Source organism: Ictalurus punctatus, chromosome 5, assembly GCF_001660625.3.
Source record: "Ictalurus punctatus breed USDA103 chromosome 5, Coco_2.0, whole genome shotgun sequence".
NCBI lineage: Eukaryota > Metazoa > Chordata > Actinopteri > Siluriformes > Ictaluridae > Ictalurus > Ictalurus punctatus.
Genome location: NC_030420.2, coordinates 20777650 through 20794922, shown reverse-complemented (window position 1 = coordinate 20794922; position 17273 = coordinate 20777650). Strand labels below are relative to the sequence as shown.

Genomic DNA, 17273 nt, shown 5'->3' with positions numbered 1-17273 from the left:
CAGATCAATCGGAAGAAACAAATCAAGGAAAAATTATAAGGAACACGCCTGAAAACGACCCAATAACGCACCAGTTTTGAAGAAAAGCCCAGACCGAACTTCAACCACAACGACCAAACTAAGCAACCAAAGAATAAAACGGCTACGCCTGACGCAACCGACCATCAACGTTAACGGCAAAGACGATTTGTGATCTGAGACAAGAAGTTTGTGCCTACTCAACAGCTTTGACAAAGCACACGTCCCAACGCTGCTCCAAGCCCTCCTTATCCTCCCCGCACTTCCACTCCACTGGGGTGCGGAGTGGGCTGCTGTCTGCTAGTTTAACTTTCTTTCTCTTCCTGTTATTTCGCACTGTTCATCTTGTCCCAGCCAGTGTTCTCACACCTGCATTTGCCTTGTTTTTTTATTTTTATTTCTTTTGTCCCTTTTTTTTATTATTGTTTTGGAAGCTTTTTTAAAAAAATTAGACCGCGTTCCAGACATCTGAGGGAAAACAAAAAAGCGTGCGTGTGCTTAAGAACAAAGAGATTCAGTCTTTGGCTCAGTGTTAAGTGTGACATCAACACCACATCAAGCCATCTAAGCAAGGTGGGTACCCCTGTTCTCATCTTTTATATTACTGCAACACCAAACTCAGCAGAGTGCTTTGTGAATGAATATTATTTTTCCATTGTTATTCTTCTTATATAAACTTTTATAGTCAATTGTTTTTTGGATAAACAGTCAGTAGTTAAGTGTCTTTCAGTAACATGGAATTATTGAACAGTGATCATTCTCTGCAGGCTGTACACTGACTTGTATCGTATTTTGTGCTCTCAGATTCTACAAAATATAAAAAGATTTGATACTAAATTGATTAATTTTAAATATGGCTAATTTGGCTTATGTGTTCCTGGGTTTTGTCCATCATTGATGTCCGTGGCATAATTAACCCAAAGGCAGAAGTTAATGTGTAAGTTGGAGGTACTATAGAAACTTGAGAATATGTTTTGCTTCTAGACTGAATTTAACATGGAATACATTCTCGATTAGGTTAAATAAATAAATAAATAAATAAGCCAAGTTCACATGTTTGTAAGCTCAAATATAGCAACAGTTGTTTAACTAAAATTACTGTTGGTATTGATGTCCAGTTTTTCTGAAATAAACTCATTAGATTATGAACATGGGATATTATTGGGTTCAAGTAATGCTAAACAAGTATTTACTCAAATCTTTTACCTACTTCCTGTCCTGCCCATCTTTGCCCCTAAACCTTAAAAAAAAAAAAAAATTCTCCACGGACTACTTTTTGTTACTTTTCTCCCCTCCTTTTTTTTATTTTTTTATTATTATTTTTTTTAATCCCACTACCACTCCCTCCCTTTCACATTTGCAGAGATTTGTCATCTTATCCAAATGCAGAGAAGGTGAAAAAAATAAAGAATGTATATTAAAAAATAATAATTCTGCAAAGACAAATAAATTGAACGCCAAAATGTCATATAGAAGTCAAGGCTAATTCAGGTGTGGTAAATTTGACCAGGGTTGTATGGGAGAATAATGGGCAGTCCCTGGAAAGGCTTTGTAGAGTTTACCTTGCCTGCGTCGCCTCCTGCTGCATTTGTTAGCGCTGAGCTGAGCAGCACCTCTACTGTCGGCCTCAGCCTGTCTCCATATGGCAGATCCGTAAGTGCCGCCCGTCTGCCTTTCACTCCACTGTCCTTCCTACCCCACCCTCCCTCTTCAGCTCGTCTTTCCATCCACACCCTACTTTCACTTTTCTCCGCTCTGTCCAGTTTAACCTTCTCATAACCCCATTACCCAGCCTCCAGGCTCAGAGACTAGCTTCGGCTCAGAGACGGTCCGAGAGGTTGCAGGCAAGGCCAGGGACATTCTCTTGCTTTATGGAATAATGTTTTTGTTTCTTGCGAACGCATTATTTCTTTGAGATCAAACAATGCATGTCAGATTGTGATAATTCCAAACTGGCGAATTAAGTTCTTCTCACACACCTGAAAACTTGACATGCTTCCATGCTATGGTTTGCATGGAAAGGGCTGATTTATTGATCCAGAAGCTCGCAGAAGACATGCACGGATTAGTTAAATGTAGCTATGTGTTGCTGCAGCGGAGTCAGAATATCGCGCTTGGACTATATTTCACTACTTTCTGTGCCCAGTTTGCCGCTTTGAGTTCTTGAATTAATACAGTTGTGCCTATGTACTATTTTGAATGAAGTTATTTTTTAATCTGTTTTAAATTGATATATGGAAGAGAAATATTCTTAAAATAATGCTGTGAGTAGAAATACTTAAATTACAAATGTGTCTTCACAATTATCACCCTTCATGAAATGAGCAAACATTTATATAACTAATTTATAATACAAAGATGAACTCTGTAATGCTGAGCCAAAAATAGAGACATTGTGTAGATTTATTTAAACATGTTTTTAAAAAAAAAAAAAAAAAAGTTCCTATTTTTTTCCACCCTAATTCGTTCAGTATTACCGGCCTGGGTGAAGGCTAACGTGGTTTCACCAATGCTGCATCACAGGGCAGCAGAACACACTGAGGAAAGTGCTATCTGCCCGCTTCTGTATACATGGGATCTCACTAGTGTCACTAACTGATGAGAGAACGAGCCATCCCATTAAGCCAACCCTCCCACTGAGAGAGCATCGCCAATTTTACTCCCTTGGGTCCCAGCCGTGGATAACTGTGGCATTGTTGGGTTTTTGAAATTGCGATTTCAAAAAGGCAAAAATTCTAAAACGGGTAAAGCAACTGAATTATGGATGGCAGAACACATGGAACTAGTAGCCACATTTATAACCTTAATTATTGGATTATTGTAAATGAAAAGAGAGAGACTGTTTTCATGTTATGGTAAGAACCACCATGTAAAATATACACGTGCACTCTAATTTTGGAGTTTGAGGAATTCTTTTGAGAGATTTAAATTTTTTGACAAATTAGACATGCAAGTTTTGGGTTTGGCATTGTAAAGAAAAACACCCTCCCGTTCTGAGTAAAAATGGTATGTTTGGGGTTTTGTTTGGGTTTTTTTGGGGGGGGGGGGGTCGTTAGTTTTTTTGGCGCTCTACCTGCTTCTGCTTCTGCTTCGTTCGTCATTTTGAATTTACACCCGTAGTATACTTTACTTGCTGCTGTTTATGGTAACCATATAGCCTCGGTAGCGTCTGATCAGAAGCATATGATGGCAAAGCACCGAAGATATCTTATATATCATTTGGCCTATGGATAGGAAATATAATTGATCTTGGAGATTGTTTTATTGCAATTACATATGCACTTGTGTGTATAATCCTGGTGCATGGAGGTGGAATTTTAACTGTGCTCCGGCCTCACGTTTATTCAGTCCTCGCTTTTCAGCACACTTTCAAAACTCAACAAAAAACCCACCACAATGACCGGACACGGGTCCATCCTGGAAGTTCACGCTTCTTGGCGTGCGTGCGTCTGACAAGCTCTGCTTAGCAGTCTCTCACTCACTCGCGCACGGTCTCTCTGGTTACGAGAGTCACTCAAGCACAAAGGGGTAAGCGTAATGAGTACCCCAGTACGTGATTATTTATGTGGTTGATGTATTTATTCATTTTTATAGTTAACTTTATATTTGCCACCAGATATCACTTATTAAACAGTGTCCAAGACTCAATACATCTCTTGGTGGAGGTTTGTTCGTACATGTTTTCTGGTAGAAATAATTATTGACAAAAATGTACATGCCATGATTTCCATTACAAATATAAAATGATAATTTATGGTGGTGCTGATCTGCCTTGCATACTTGTGAGCGGCTGATTTTTGCAGCTTGCAGTTGTAAGTGTTACCAGTGTGAGCATTGCGTCTTGCGTATAGAGATGTTTGCAGCTTTAGTAAGCTAAAATGATAAAGCCAAATTAAACAGTTATTACAGCCTTCAACTACCTTGTCAAACACCGATGATGAAAAAAAGTTTGCTTAACAGAAATAAATCACAGTATTTGCAGCCTCTTGTTTTGCCACCATGAAAGCTGGAGCGCATATGGGTGGTGGAAACAGAGCGCTGCGCGTGCACACACGCACGCACTCACGCTGACCCGCTGTCGCACGTCGACGCAACTCAGGAAATACAGCTCTTATTAAAATGCTGTCATTCTTAACGTATCAGTACAAATAAAATTAGGAATAGTACCGTTTTTAACATCTGGATATCGTGATGCCTTTCTAGTAACGTTAAATCGTGCAGCACTATCCTGTAATGTCTACGTTTTCAGGAATTTGGAGAGCGGTTGTGTATTCTTAGGTCTGTGCGTGTGGACCTCAGTCTTCAATTCACACCACCAGTAGGGTTTAAATCCTGAGGCTTGAGAGGGTCATCACATGACATTGATTGATTTTGACATTGATTTGATTTTTTTGCTCATTTTATAAAGGGTGCCAAAAATGTAGCTCTACAGTGGGAAATAAGAACTAATCACAAGTTAAACTGAAATGTGGATTTTTACAATTATTATTATTTAAATCTGAGTTGACTGAAAAAGCAACACAGCTTTTTCAGCAAATTGTGCACACTCTGATTTCATGACCGTATATACGTATGATGTAAACGTTTAACCGGTATGATGTAAGTTTGTCTACATATCTGCATTATGTCTATATTCCACAGAGATGGATACTTTTCAGACAAATCTTAACATAATATTGTTATAAGAAAGCTGCAGGATCATTTTACAAATTTAAAGTTGAGGTTCTGGATCAAAGTGAGTTAATAAGTGAAAATGCAGCAGATTTTTCTTGGGGAGTTTTTCCTCATCACCGTCGCCCCCGGCTTGCTCAATAGGGATTAATCCACACGCTTAAAATCTGTATCCTGTGTTTTATATGTTTCTGTAAAGCTGCTTTGAGACAATATCCATTGTAAAAAGCGCTATACAAATAAAATTGAATTGAATTCAGTATTGTGTATTAACAAGCTAACAACGGCTTGATGAGCTCGGGTATTTCATGTCAATGAAAACTTGAAAACATGTAATGTTTTTCAGTAAGAATGGTTCATCCATGACCACAGCCATGTCTTTATTAGATTTCTATCCAAAATGCAGTCTAGACAGCTACCTGCAGAACAGACCACAGCAATGTGGTTCAGTACTTCACAGCTGAATGTTGGCACAGGTTTCATCTTGTTCTGTCGATCGGGACATTTTTAATTTTGTCAGATTTTCTGCAAGCTGTGTTGCCTTTGTGATTTGACCCATTGGTCGAGGCTGGTCAGTCTGTGCAATTTTGTGATCAACCATTTACCATTGCAATGTAAAGTATTAGCACCTCATCCAGCCTCCTCATCTAACTAATGCATTGTTCTCAGTTACACTGATATTATCTAGAACATAATAGCTCGTAAAAGAATTGTAGTTAGCTTGACACTGACCATCATCACGCACTTGTACTTTTGTGTTTTTTGGGGGGGTTTTTTTCTTTCTGTTTTTCTTTCCAGCTCTTACTCTTAAAGCCCTGCATGTGTAATAGTTTACAAATAGATCAGTTCTGGTAATTACATTCACCCATGTTCAGGTTTGTGCCTTTCAGGTTGATCAGTTTAACCACCTGTCGTATGGCAATATTTTTGCAATCTTTAGAGGATTTCAAAACATTTTCCCCTGTGATGGCAAATTAATCATCCAAGATGCTTCAGACCATCCCTGTGTTTGACAAGGTTTTAACGGGTTCTAGATAGATCAGTGCTAAGAGCCAATTCCCTTCTGAGTTGGCTTGAAATCACGTAGCAGGTTTTTATTGAAATATATTGTAATGTTTTTGCTATCAGGAGCTCTTTTGTTTTGCCTTTTTTTTTCTTTTTTTTTGGCAATCTGAAGTAGAATTATTACTTAACCCCTTTCGATCCCTCTGTTAATTCCCTTCAGCCATGAGCGTTCCAATAAAGATGGAGAGAGTATATGCTGAATCAGCTGCTCCCACTGTCGCTTCTTCTCTCCCCTCCAACTTCAGTCAACCAATACCCCGCTCTGCCTCCCTTTCTTGCCACACTTCTCGTGCGGCAGGGGGCAAAAAGCAAAAGCGGACCCCATTGTACCAGAGATCTGTAAGTGGGCATGTTGGACTTTTGCCCCACCAACCTAACAGACGTGGAAACGTTTTTTGTTAACTGCATGTACTGAGATTGAGTTTGAGCATTAACCAGTTGTGTAGGCTACTGTTCAAACTGTGTTGAAAGTTGCATTTGCTTGGTTTGATTACTGATATTCCAGTATTCGGGATAAGCAGAAGCCTAACCCAGAATCATCTATCAAATTTTGAAAGATCCTTTTGTTCAACATGTACAGGCATTGAAACATTTGTTCTAGTTTTGATGGCTTGATTATGTACGTCCTCACAGAGTATGCTTCCTACATTAGTAATAGCAGGTTTTGCTTTTAACACTTGATCTACATGGGCCGTTGGACACAAACCTAATTCACATGCCAAACACACATTGGGGTGGGGAGATTTCATCTCATTTCTGCATCATTTTTCACTTGTGTTTTTATGAAATCCTGTGAGTTTATAATGTAAGTATATATAAATAGTTATGAATTTTAAACACCTGTTCCCATCTATTTCCATATAGATGAGTTTTGACCCAGGCCTACTGCATAGCAATGGCTTTGCTAATGGCACTGGAGTGGGCCTCCGGGAGACTGGTGTGGTGGAGAAGCTTCTTAGCTCCTACGGCTTTATCCAGTGCTCGGAGAGACAGGCTCGCCTGTTCTTCCACTGCTCCCAGTTCAATGGCAACCTGCAGGAGCTCAATATTGGAGGTAAGAGAGTGGATCTGCTGCAGCAGCAAAAGTTATTTGGGCTTTAGAGAAGCCTGTATGACAACTCATTATTTATTATTATTATTGTTATTGGAGAGCACTGGTATACTTTCAGTGACACTTAAATGTTTAGTAAAGAGTGTAGTGTAAAAATGAAGGAAATACCCCAATGCGTGGCCTTTGACCTCATATTGATGCCATTGGCATTTCTTCCCTTTATGTCATGTCTTTCAGATGATGTGGAGTTTGAGGTGTCTGCTGACAAGCGCACAGGCAAACCAATTGCAGTGAAGCTGGTAAAGATCAAGGCCGAAGTCCTGCCCGAAGAGCGAATCTCTGGGCAGGTGGGACCAGACTTGCACGCCTCTCCCTTTACTATGCTGCATGGTTATATACATCCAGTTAAGGAATACATTTTCTCTTTTTTTGTCCATGTCTCATCAGTGTCTTTCCTTTGTTTTTTGTTTTATATTTCTGGCTCATTTTAAACTCACTTGTGAGGCAATGTTTACAAGCAACAGAATCCATAATTAATGGAACATATATATTCCACTGAATAATTGAAGTTCATTCTGGTTCACTCCATTGATGTATCATTGTTCTAGTGGCTTTACAATGGGCTTGAATGTCTGGTGTTTCTATGTGGTATCAGTGTGTTCTGAGCCAATTGAAATTTTGGTTTTGTCAGTAATGTATTAGTATCCACTTTCATGATTCATTTAATTATTTGAATAAAATGTGTGTTGGAGATTGCATTATTGGTTGTATATATTTCACAAATGCCTTCTCTAAACGTGTGTGTGGTGGTGTTTTAGGTTGTCTCAGCCATCCCCAACCACCTGGATGGAAGGTCTGCTCCTGGCCAGGTCCCCACTGGCAGTGTGTGCTATGAGAGAAATGGGGTATGATGGGCAATTATTTTCCTCTTCAGCTTAGTGTAAACTGTAAATAGTTTTACGAGTTCACCTCACTGTGTCTTAGCACCCAGGTTCTATATATTGACAGTGGTGACTATATTAATATCTTCTGGAAACCAATTTCTATCTATATTTGTTTAAAAAAAAAAAAAAAAAACAACAACTTTTTTTGGAGTGAATAGATCAATGATAAATCTTATGTATTCAGAGTGACCACCACGTTAATTGATCTAATTAACCAATAGATGTTTTGTTCATAAATGGATATTGGCTGCATAAACCTGGCAACCAAAGGAGGACATGACTTATAGAAGAAAATTCTGCTTGACTAGCCATTAATGGTTTGCTAGTTTTATTACTGTGATTCTTAAACTGGCTGCTAGCTGTTCTATAGCATAAATGGTAGGTAGGTGCTAACATTGTGAGTGATCGCCTAGCAAAGTTTCCACCGTAAAGAAAAAACATTATATACATACAAGTCTTGAATTTTGAAGTGAAGGGCAATGGGCAAATTTGCTTTTTCTCCCAGTGTAGTGTATTAATTTATAGCGTAGTGATTAAATATTATATATGAATTGATGAAATGGTACCCCTCCTTTGACGAGGGGACAGTTCTGTATAAATATTTTTACATTAATTGTCTCACAGGAAGTGTTCTATCTCACCTACACCCCTGATGATGTGGAGGGCAACCAACAACTGGAAACAGGAGATAAAGTCAGCTTCTACATGGAGACTAACAAGCAGTAAGTCCTCTCCTGTTAACAAAAACAAAACACTGCAGTACAATACTAGTGTATTTGGGGTTCAGAGGAGCTGACCGCAATCTGTGGTTCCTGGTCTCTGATCTTTCAGTACTGGAGCAGTCAGTGCCCATAACATCATGTTAGTAAAGAAGAAGCCAATGAGGTGCCAGGGTGTGGTGTGTGCCACTAAGGTAAGTGTGAACGGCTGTGCGTTTTCATTTGTGTCTAATATAACTGACACAACTGTGCTCTATATGTGGTTTGGGTTTATCCATTGTCACACAGTACTATGTATAAAAAAAAAATAATTTAAAAAGCACTTTAGAAATGAACAATTAAAACTTCTTAGAACTGTGCATTTGTAGAGTCAGTTCATTTGGTGTTTAGTCTCCATTAAAGATGTTTTCTCCCCTATAGGACGCCTTTGGATTTATTGAGCGAGCGGACGTGGTGAAAGAGATTTTCTTTCACTACAGTGAGTTCAAGGGTGACCTGGAGGCACTGCAGGCCGGCGATGATGTGGAGTTTTCCATTAAGGACCGAAATGTATGTTTTGGCAGAAATGTCACTGACACAGTTTTCTGTCTTAAAGACAGACCATTTGGAACATCTGCAGAGCCTTGCTTTGAGTATGCTCTGAACTCATCTCCTTTTAGGGGAAAGAGGTTGCTACGGATGTTCGTCTGCTCCCCCCAGGCACGGTTATATTTGAAGATATCAGTATTGAACAGTTTGAGGGCACGGTTACCAAGGTTATCCCTAAAGTTCCCTCCAAGAATCAGGTATACATGCAATCTCTCCTGCTTTTATCTTGCTTATCATAGATCTTGTTTTCTCAGTCGATATTTTGAGTAGCAACGTATATCATGCCCTGCGTTTAGGTCAAATTGATGGCCACTTTGCTTTGTTACAGAACGACCCATTACCTGGACGAATTTGTGCAAGGATTAATTTCAGCCAAAAGGAACTTCTCTTTGGGGAGAAAGACACCAAATCCAAAGTGACTCTTCTGGAAGGAGACCATGTCCAGTTCAACATTTCCACTGACCGTCGAGACAAGCTTGAGCGAGCTACAAACATTGATATACTTCCTGACACCTTCCATTTTACTAAAGAGTCTCGTGAAATGGTGAGAAACTAAAGTTTATTAAAATTCAAAAGGCTGTATTTTATTCAAAATGATCACTTTATAGGTGAAATTTTGTATAGCTGGAAGTTGGTATTATTGATTTTTTTTTTTTTTTTTTTTTTCCTTCCTCCCCTAAAATGTAAAAAGGATTTTATTATATCTCTGATTCTCTAGGGTGTGATTGCTGCAATGCGTGATGGGTTTGGCTTCATTAAGTGTGTAGACCGTGACGCCCGAATGTTCTTCCACTTTAGTGAGGTTTTGGAGGAGAGCCCACTGCACATTTCAGATGAAGTGGAGTTTACAGTTGTCCCTGTAAGTCATAAGGGTGAAATTTTTTTATTATTATTATTTTAATCATCCTTAAGGACCTTCTTTCGCATACATTTAGTAAGGATGTCACAGTACCAAAAATCTAGTAGTCGGTACCGATACCACCAAAAGTGTGCAATACTCAGTACCAAAGTCGATACCACGGTGTGGTTTAAAAAAATGTTATACATTTTTTTTTTAAAAAAACATTACAAACTCTCCTAGAGGACATCCTACTCTGGCTGCTACTGGCAAAAAGAGAGAGAGTGAGATATTTTAGTTATCGAACACTGTCTGACAATGACTAATAAAAGGGTAGAGGCTACAAGTGCTAAGGTGCACTCCTAAACACGTGCGTGCACACACACACACACACACACAACTTATATTCTGAATGCATGCATTAGTTTCAATTCACTGATATGATGGCAGGCCAAAAAGATTTATTAAAAGCATTAACATTTCAATAATTATTTATGACATTTTGCTGACAGGACACGGGCTGAATGACGATGCATGGTGGCCCATTAGGATGTAGTTTATAACATTGCAATGCGTTAGCATCGTTAACAAATAACTGGATATCGCTGACATTACATGGAGCGTAACGTTAGCTGGTTTCATGGCCACAATGCCAGCTGCATCAAGCAAACATAATATAGGGCCGTCTTTCAGGTGCTTCGCCAAAGGAGTTTCCTCGCTTTGTTTGAAATGAACGATAGCATCGGTTACACACCGGCTTCAGAGCATCAATTATATGTTTTTTTTTGTCTGCCTTTAATACGACGTATTTCCATATTTGACTCTTACCACCTTTCCTCTCAATGAGTCGGGCGGAGCTAAACTTCACCATTTTCTGTAGTTTTTCCTGGGTCCTTGTAGGCGTTCTTCTTTACCACTTGTGGACCGACTAAAACACTTACACATATTTGCTGCCCCCATCAGGTCCAGAAGAATTGCAACCTCGGCAGCTTCACTACCAACGGTACCCTTGCTACTGCAGGAAAAACAAGTACCGTCACGTTTTAATAATGTTGGTTTCGACTTGGTACTGAAGTATCGGTTCTGGTGACCTCCCTAATTCCTCATTACAGAGCTGATTGTATGTATGTACTTTTCCCAGCCCAGTGAAGGTGGACAGGTCTTTCAGTGTGATGAATGTCAAGTGAGTCATTTAGGTTGAAGTCAAACAATACTGTGCCTCCTGCAGCACAAGGCACCCAGTGTGATGTATGGGATTTGCTGCTCCTGTTTAAGACCTAGAATGGTGTAAAGAATATGCTAAAATGATTTTAAGTAGAGAAATAATGTTCTAGTTAATAAAATTTTTTTATGTTTTCATTTTGAAGATATCTTTTTGCTGACCTTAAATTGGGAGTCTGGAATTGTTAAAACTAGCCGATCAGTTTAAAGGTTTTTGGCCAAAAAAGGGGATGGGGGAGCTCAAGTAGGCCTGCAAGAAGTATCAAATCTAACAAAAAAAAATTTAGTCGCCATTAAAAAAAAATTAATGGTGTAAATGTAATCTGTATCCTGTCTATGGCTGTTAATTGAAATGAGGCTTGATACCTTCTTTGCTGCTGTTGAATTTGTTTTTGTTTTAACTATGGGGAAGACAACTGCTCAGTAACTAACTATTATTATTGTTTTTATTTGAATTTTTTTAAATTACTGTTCAACTAGTAAAAATCAAGTTAATCCCTAGTATGCACCTAATGTTAATTGAGTAGATGTCCAGCTCTTCTTAAAAGATAACACCCACTAGCACACCATTCTAACATTGCGACTCTTTCTTTAGGACATGCTGTCAGCCCAGAGGAACCATGCAGTGCGGATCAAGAAGCTGCCCAAGGGCACAGTGTCTTTCCACACACAGACTGAACAGCACTTCCTAGGTGTTGTGGAGAAAGAGGCTACAGCTGCCTCCAATGGCAAGACTAATGCCAGCCCCAACAAGGGTAAAGAGAAGGTGGGAGATTTCTTAAAACACTTAACTAAATCCTATTTGACCATATGTTTTTATTACACGATTTGATGTCCTTTGAACTTTTTGGGAGTTTTTTTCCTTTCTATTTTTATCTTTCTTTTTTTATCTTTTTCTGCTTTATTTCAAGGCCCATGTGTATGCTTGGGTTTTTATTTATTTATAATTTTTTTATCGTTATTAATTTATTTTTATTCATGCTTTTCTTACTTTACTGCAAATTTTCTTTCAGGCTATTATTGGGACATTTCGGAGCCTTTTTTGTATTTTTTTATTTTTTATTTTTTGTATTTTTATCTACTTTCTAATCTTTTTTTTTTTTTTTTTTTTTCTTTTCCATTTTCCATTCTCCTTTTCAATCCTGCTCTTCATTAGAAAAAAGAGAAGGTAGGCTTCTGTTTTTCTGCATGCAACCAGCTTTAGATAACATGCAGATATTTAGCATTTAAACAACTTAAAATTAGACACTCAACTAGTGTATTTTACAAAACATGCTCACAAAACTGTATTAATGTCTGCAGCACTGAACACTTGCGTCACACCTTTTAGCATTTACTTTTATAAGTGATGTCCTTGGAATTTTATTTATTTTTTTGGCCGAGACAAAGTGACAGCATTTGCCCTTTTTGGTGAACTGGTTATTACATGTACACTGTAATTATTTTGTCAACACAATGGCTTCTTGAAAATGACAATCTAATCATTCTTTCCATTTTTCAAGGCTAAAGTTGAGAAGGTTAGTTGACTTGAGTTTCTGTTTTTATAATCGAACATTGGCATGCTTCTAAATTGTGAGTGTCATCCAACTAATGACTCAGGATTGACCGCTAACATACCACTGAATCCATGTCATGTTCAACTTCTCACCTTTCATACAAATACTACCATCTACACATTACTAATGACCATATGTATAACTGAATACATTTTGTTCATTTAAATATCTAGATATGTTACTTAAATTACATTAGTCTTTTGCATTGCCATTATGCATCGAGTATGTGTGAATATTGAAACCTAATTAGCACTAAACATTAGGGGTGTATCAAATTAGATATGGTATGGTGGTGTCTCATTACAGTACATTTTCAATGCAGCAAAAATAAGCACTGTGTGAAAATTTGCCTTAGATTTCCATTTAAACATTGAACATTAAAAAAAATGCAGTATCTGAAACTTATTAATGATGGTGTTTTTGCATAATCCATTTAGACTCTTGGCAGCATATAACGAATCACAAGCTGTGCATTGGAATGTAACAAAATTAAATATGACTAAGCATTATTTCAGGGTTGCGAGTGCTCAGCAAAATGTCCACCACAATTACTACTCCAAAACTGCACACAAAAACAGACCGGACACTTTTGGGCATTGTAAAAGGAAGACCTATTTTTCTTTTGACTGACTTGATTCCTCTTTGTCTGGTTTGTGTGATGTAAAAAAAAAAAAAAAAATTTTATATTAATTTTAAATATACAGCCTACCCCCCAGCCTCTTCTGATTCAAGATAAATAGACCAATAGGAGTATTATTAGTGTAAATCCTTTACACCTCATGTAATATGATATTTATGATGACTAGCTTACATTTTACTGCAGGCTTTTGAATGTATTGTCAGTTAAGCCTTGTATTATATAATACAATACACCCCTATTAAATATGCTAATTAGTGTTCACTTGTTTGGTTACTAAGAGGGGGGGGGACATTGCTCATATTGGTTGATGTTTACTGTCTCTATTGCATAAATTGTAAATGTTGAGCGTCATTTGTGTTTGAAAACTGCATCTGAAAATAGACCTGTATTATGTCCTACACTAAATTTCTTCCATCGTTCAGTTCCTTTCTGTTTAGAATTATTTAAGACTAGACTTCCTCAGAGCTAGCCCTTCTTGTCCTGTGGTCTGACAGAGCGTGTGTGTGTGTGTGTGTGTGTGTGTGTGTAGGAAGCAGAGGAAGGCGTGATTGTGTATGAAGACTGTGGAGTGAAGTTGACCATACCCTATCATATCAAAGACCTAGAGGGTGGAGTGATTCCTCAGCTTGGAGACAAGGTACTGTAAACTAGTTGCCCTAATTAGACATCCTATTCTTCTACTGCTTCTTCTTCTGGCTAGGGTATCTATGGCAGCCTATAGAACTGTCTGGTAAAAAATTTACATTTGGTACACTGATTGGGGATGGTCTAAGGAACGTTCTGACCAAATTTCGGTGCTGCCGACACTCTAGCACCACCGTCGGGTCATATTTGGGCCCAATTTGGAAGTATGTTTTTGGTCATTACTTTTGAACTGTGTGTCCAAAATTTAATCTCTGGATTTTATGGGTTGAGATGAGTTCAGCGCACACTATGACATCAATTTTCACCCAATAAGAATTTCTGCCTTCTTGGATTTTTTATTTAAAAAACAACAACCTATAGTTATGGCTCTGTTTTCCTGTGATTGCTTATGCAACAATTGTTGCACGTCTGCGATTGTGTGACTCACTGAGTCTGGTTGCTTTGCCCCCAAAAATAGTGCTTGTAACTTTAATTACGTTTGTGTCCTTTTACTTGATGTATTTTGCTAATACTTACACCTGGCTTGATCCTCAATTCATATTTCATTTCTATTTTTCAGTGCAATTCATTATTTTTAGACCCCGAATGTTCCAACTGCCATTTTGACATAACAGGGAAGGATTTGTAGAAGTAAAATTAAAGTTTGCTCACTATTAAAATAAAACAAGGGGGAAAAAAAGATCTTCCTACTGTGAACACTAGGTGTCACTGTCACAAAACTTTTCTAAAACACTCATTGTTCCCTTTGGTCCCCTACACAGAACGTAAATGATGTTAATTTTTTGACTAGTTAGAGGCACCAAAGAAACAAATTTCAGGTACATTGGCACCCTTTGCAGAGGGTGACTTTATAAAGAAGGGCCTTGCAGAAGTCTTTGCTATAATGTTAAACGAATGCATTTTGGCTGAGCACAACTTTTATTCTTGAAAGAAACACTGTTATCTGGCGAATCAAAATATTTAGCAACCAAGCAAATCACAAGGCCTTTTATTCAGTTGCGTGTGATGTGATTAGGTTGTTTGGCTCCACATATATACATAAGCAAACATTTGCTCTAATGACGCTGAACAAGAGCTGACTGAGATCTAACAAAACCGACGGTCACCTTTGCGATGTGCTTCGAATCTCAGTAACAAGACTTGCCCTCGACTTTACAGAAAATCTTCAGTCCAAGGCACAGTATCACTATTCCTGTTCGAAATATTAACCGTACACAGCACTGTTGAGCATTTAGCAGTAAGTGGTTAAACTTATTGAGTCAATTGAATAAACCCAAGGGACCGTCAAGGACAGTTTAGACAACCCTGATGTGTACCGTCTGAGAGATACCACCAGACAGAGTGGCCTAGCTTGGTACAGTAACAGATCTGAGATCCTGCATTCTATTTCCATAGCCAGTGGAGCTGTACCATACTATAGTACCTGTAGTTACCCCCGCTTGCCCAAGGACATGTTGATGGGCCTTGAAATAGTGCAGTGTCCAAATGAGCTCACAAAATCAACCTCTGGTTATAAATGAACACTCAGACTGCATAGAACATTCTTCAAGGGATAGTGTGTGATAGTGAATCTCTGCCAAATTTCTATTTGTCCTTTTTATAGTGATTTTCACTACATGAGTGTCACCATCATATTTTTAAATATTTCAGGTTTTTTTTTTTTTTTTTTTTGCTTATTTAAGTACAGTATTGCTTGCTTAATGCTGCTATTTAGTCTAATATTTGTTTTACCCGTGATTCATGTAAAATCTGCGATCAAGTTTTATAATTACCGTAATTTCCGGACTATAAGCCGCTACTTTGTGTTCACTTTGAACACTGCGGCTTAAACAATGACGCGGCTAATTTATGGATTTTTACGAGCTAACACGCTTCATGCCGCCAAAACATTTAGCCTCGTCACATTGGACCAATGAAATTACCGAACAGGTCACAGTGGATTCAGTGGTTCAAATTAAATCAAACGCGCTCACACTAAATTCTTCAGATCAGTCATTTTGCGCTTCATGCACACCCCCTCATCACAGAAAACACACGAAGAAATGCATATGATGCAGCTTTCAAGTTAAAGGCGATCGATCTGGCTGTCGAAGAAGGAAATAGCATGCGAAGAGCAGCTTTTGCTCCAGTCTGCCAGTGGATCCTAACAGCGTGGAGCAGTGTCATAAAATCTACCATCACCAGCGGGTTTCGAAAGGCTGGACTGCTGCGTGATGAAGAAGACAGCACAAGCTCAAGGGCGAATTTGCCTCGAGACGTAAGTGACATTGAGAGCGACAACGAAAGAGAGACTGAGGAAGTGTGTGACGAAGTGCCGGTAATTCTGAGGCTGTTCAATTCCGACACTGAAGAAGGCGACTTTAGTGGTTTTAGTGCGCAGGAGGAAGATGAAGATAGCGATCAATGACTTTTCCTGGTAGGCAACTGTATTTTTTTTAATTTTTTAGACCAGCCGTGTTATAGGCACAGTTCGGAAAAAAGCATTTACGGTACGTATTTAATTTAAAAAATTTTTAAAAATCTTCGTGTAACATCTTTGTGTAAATATCTCATGTTACAATGTGGACACCTGCGGCTTATAGACGAGTGCGGCCTATATATGTACAAAAAAAAATTTTCTTTTTAAAGTTAGTGGGTGCGGCTTATATTCAGGTGCGCTCAATAGTCCGAAAATTACGGTATGGCTTCTGTTCAACTTTATTTGAGCAATACATACAGTATAATATGATGTAGAATGTGTATATAGTGCACTACATGCTCAGTACAACCGCTTTTGAGATTCAAAATATGCAACTCCTTGTGTTCTAGGAGAATTACTCCTATTTTCATGGGGAGTTAATTGTATGTTGGAAACCGGGAACCAGACAGCAGTACTCAAGTTGGGCACAGATAGTTCTGGATTCAGATTAGTAATGAAATGACTCATGAAATTAACTCATTAGTTATGTGCAATGTGTGATGTTCTTTAGTTGGAGTTTGCAATCAGTGAAGTAAAGCGTACTGGCCAGCAGAGCGCTGTCTCCATCAAGATCTTAAACCGTACCACTAACACCAAGAGGCTTCTGGGCTACATAGCAACACTTAAGGACAACTTTGGCTTTATCGAAACCGCCAATCATGACCAGGAGATCTTCTTTCACTTCAGGTACTGCAGGTCCCAATCAGGGGAGGTGACAGATTTCCTTCTTCTGCTATTTCAGAACTTTGTTGTTGGGTTTTTTTTTTTTTTTCTTCTTTCTTTCTTTTAAAAGATTGCTATTTCAGTTGTTATTTCAGACTTGTTCATTTTTGTTTCACACTCACTATTTTTGTCATGT

General features: G+C 38.4%; 1 protein-coding gene across 7 annotated transcripts in view; it reads left to right on the top strand.

Moving 5' to 3' along the window:
• csde1 (cold shock domain containing E1, RNA-binding) overlaps positions 1-17273 on the top strand; it is a 35609-nt gene that overhangs the window by 13088 nt on the left and 5248 nt on the right. For 2 of the 7 annotated variants that reach the window (XM_053680310.1, XM_017467984.3), the window contains exons 2-16: positions 1-591; positions 5915-6093; positions 6619-6808; positions 7043-7209; positions 7624-7710; positions 8374-8471; positions 8581-8662; positions 8889-9017; positions 9128-9253; positions 9385-9600; positions 9775-9915; positions 11711-11881; positions 12618-12632; positions 13841-13948; positions 16926-17101. The exon at positions 1-591 is cut by the window's left edge and continues 54 nt beyond it. In XM_053680310.1, the coding sequence (XP_053536285.1) occupies positions 5917-6093; positions 6619-6808; positions 7043-7209; positions 7624-7710; positions 8374-8471; positions 8581-8662; positions 8889-9017; positions 9128-9253; positions 9385-9600; positions 9775-9915; positions 11711-11881; positions 12618-12632; positions 13841-13948; positions 16926-17101 (1883 nt within the window). In that variant the 5' untranslated portion in view covers positions 1-591; positions 5915-5916. Of the gene's footprint in view, positions 592-1528; positions 1672-5914; positions 6094-6618; positions 6809-7042; positions 7210-7623; positions 7711-8373; positions 8472-8580; positions 8663-8888; positions 9018-9127; positions 9254-9384; positions 9601-9774; positions 9916-11710; positions 11882-12617; positions 12633-13840; positions 13949-16925; positions 17102-17273 lie in introns of all 7 variants that reach the window. The other 5 variants (XM_053680312.1, XM_053680311.1, XM_053680313.1 and 2 more) reach the window with 5 other exon arrangements.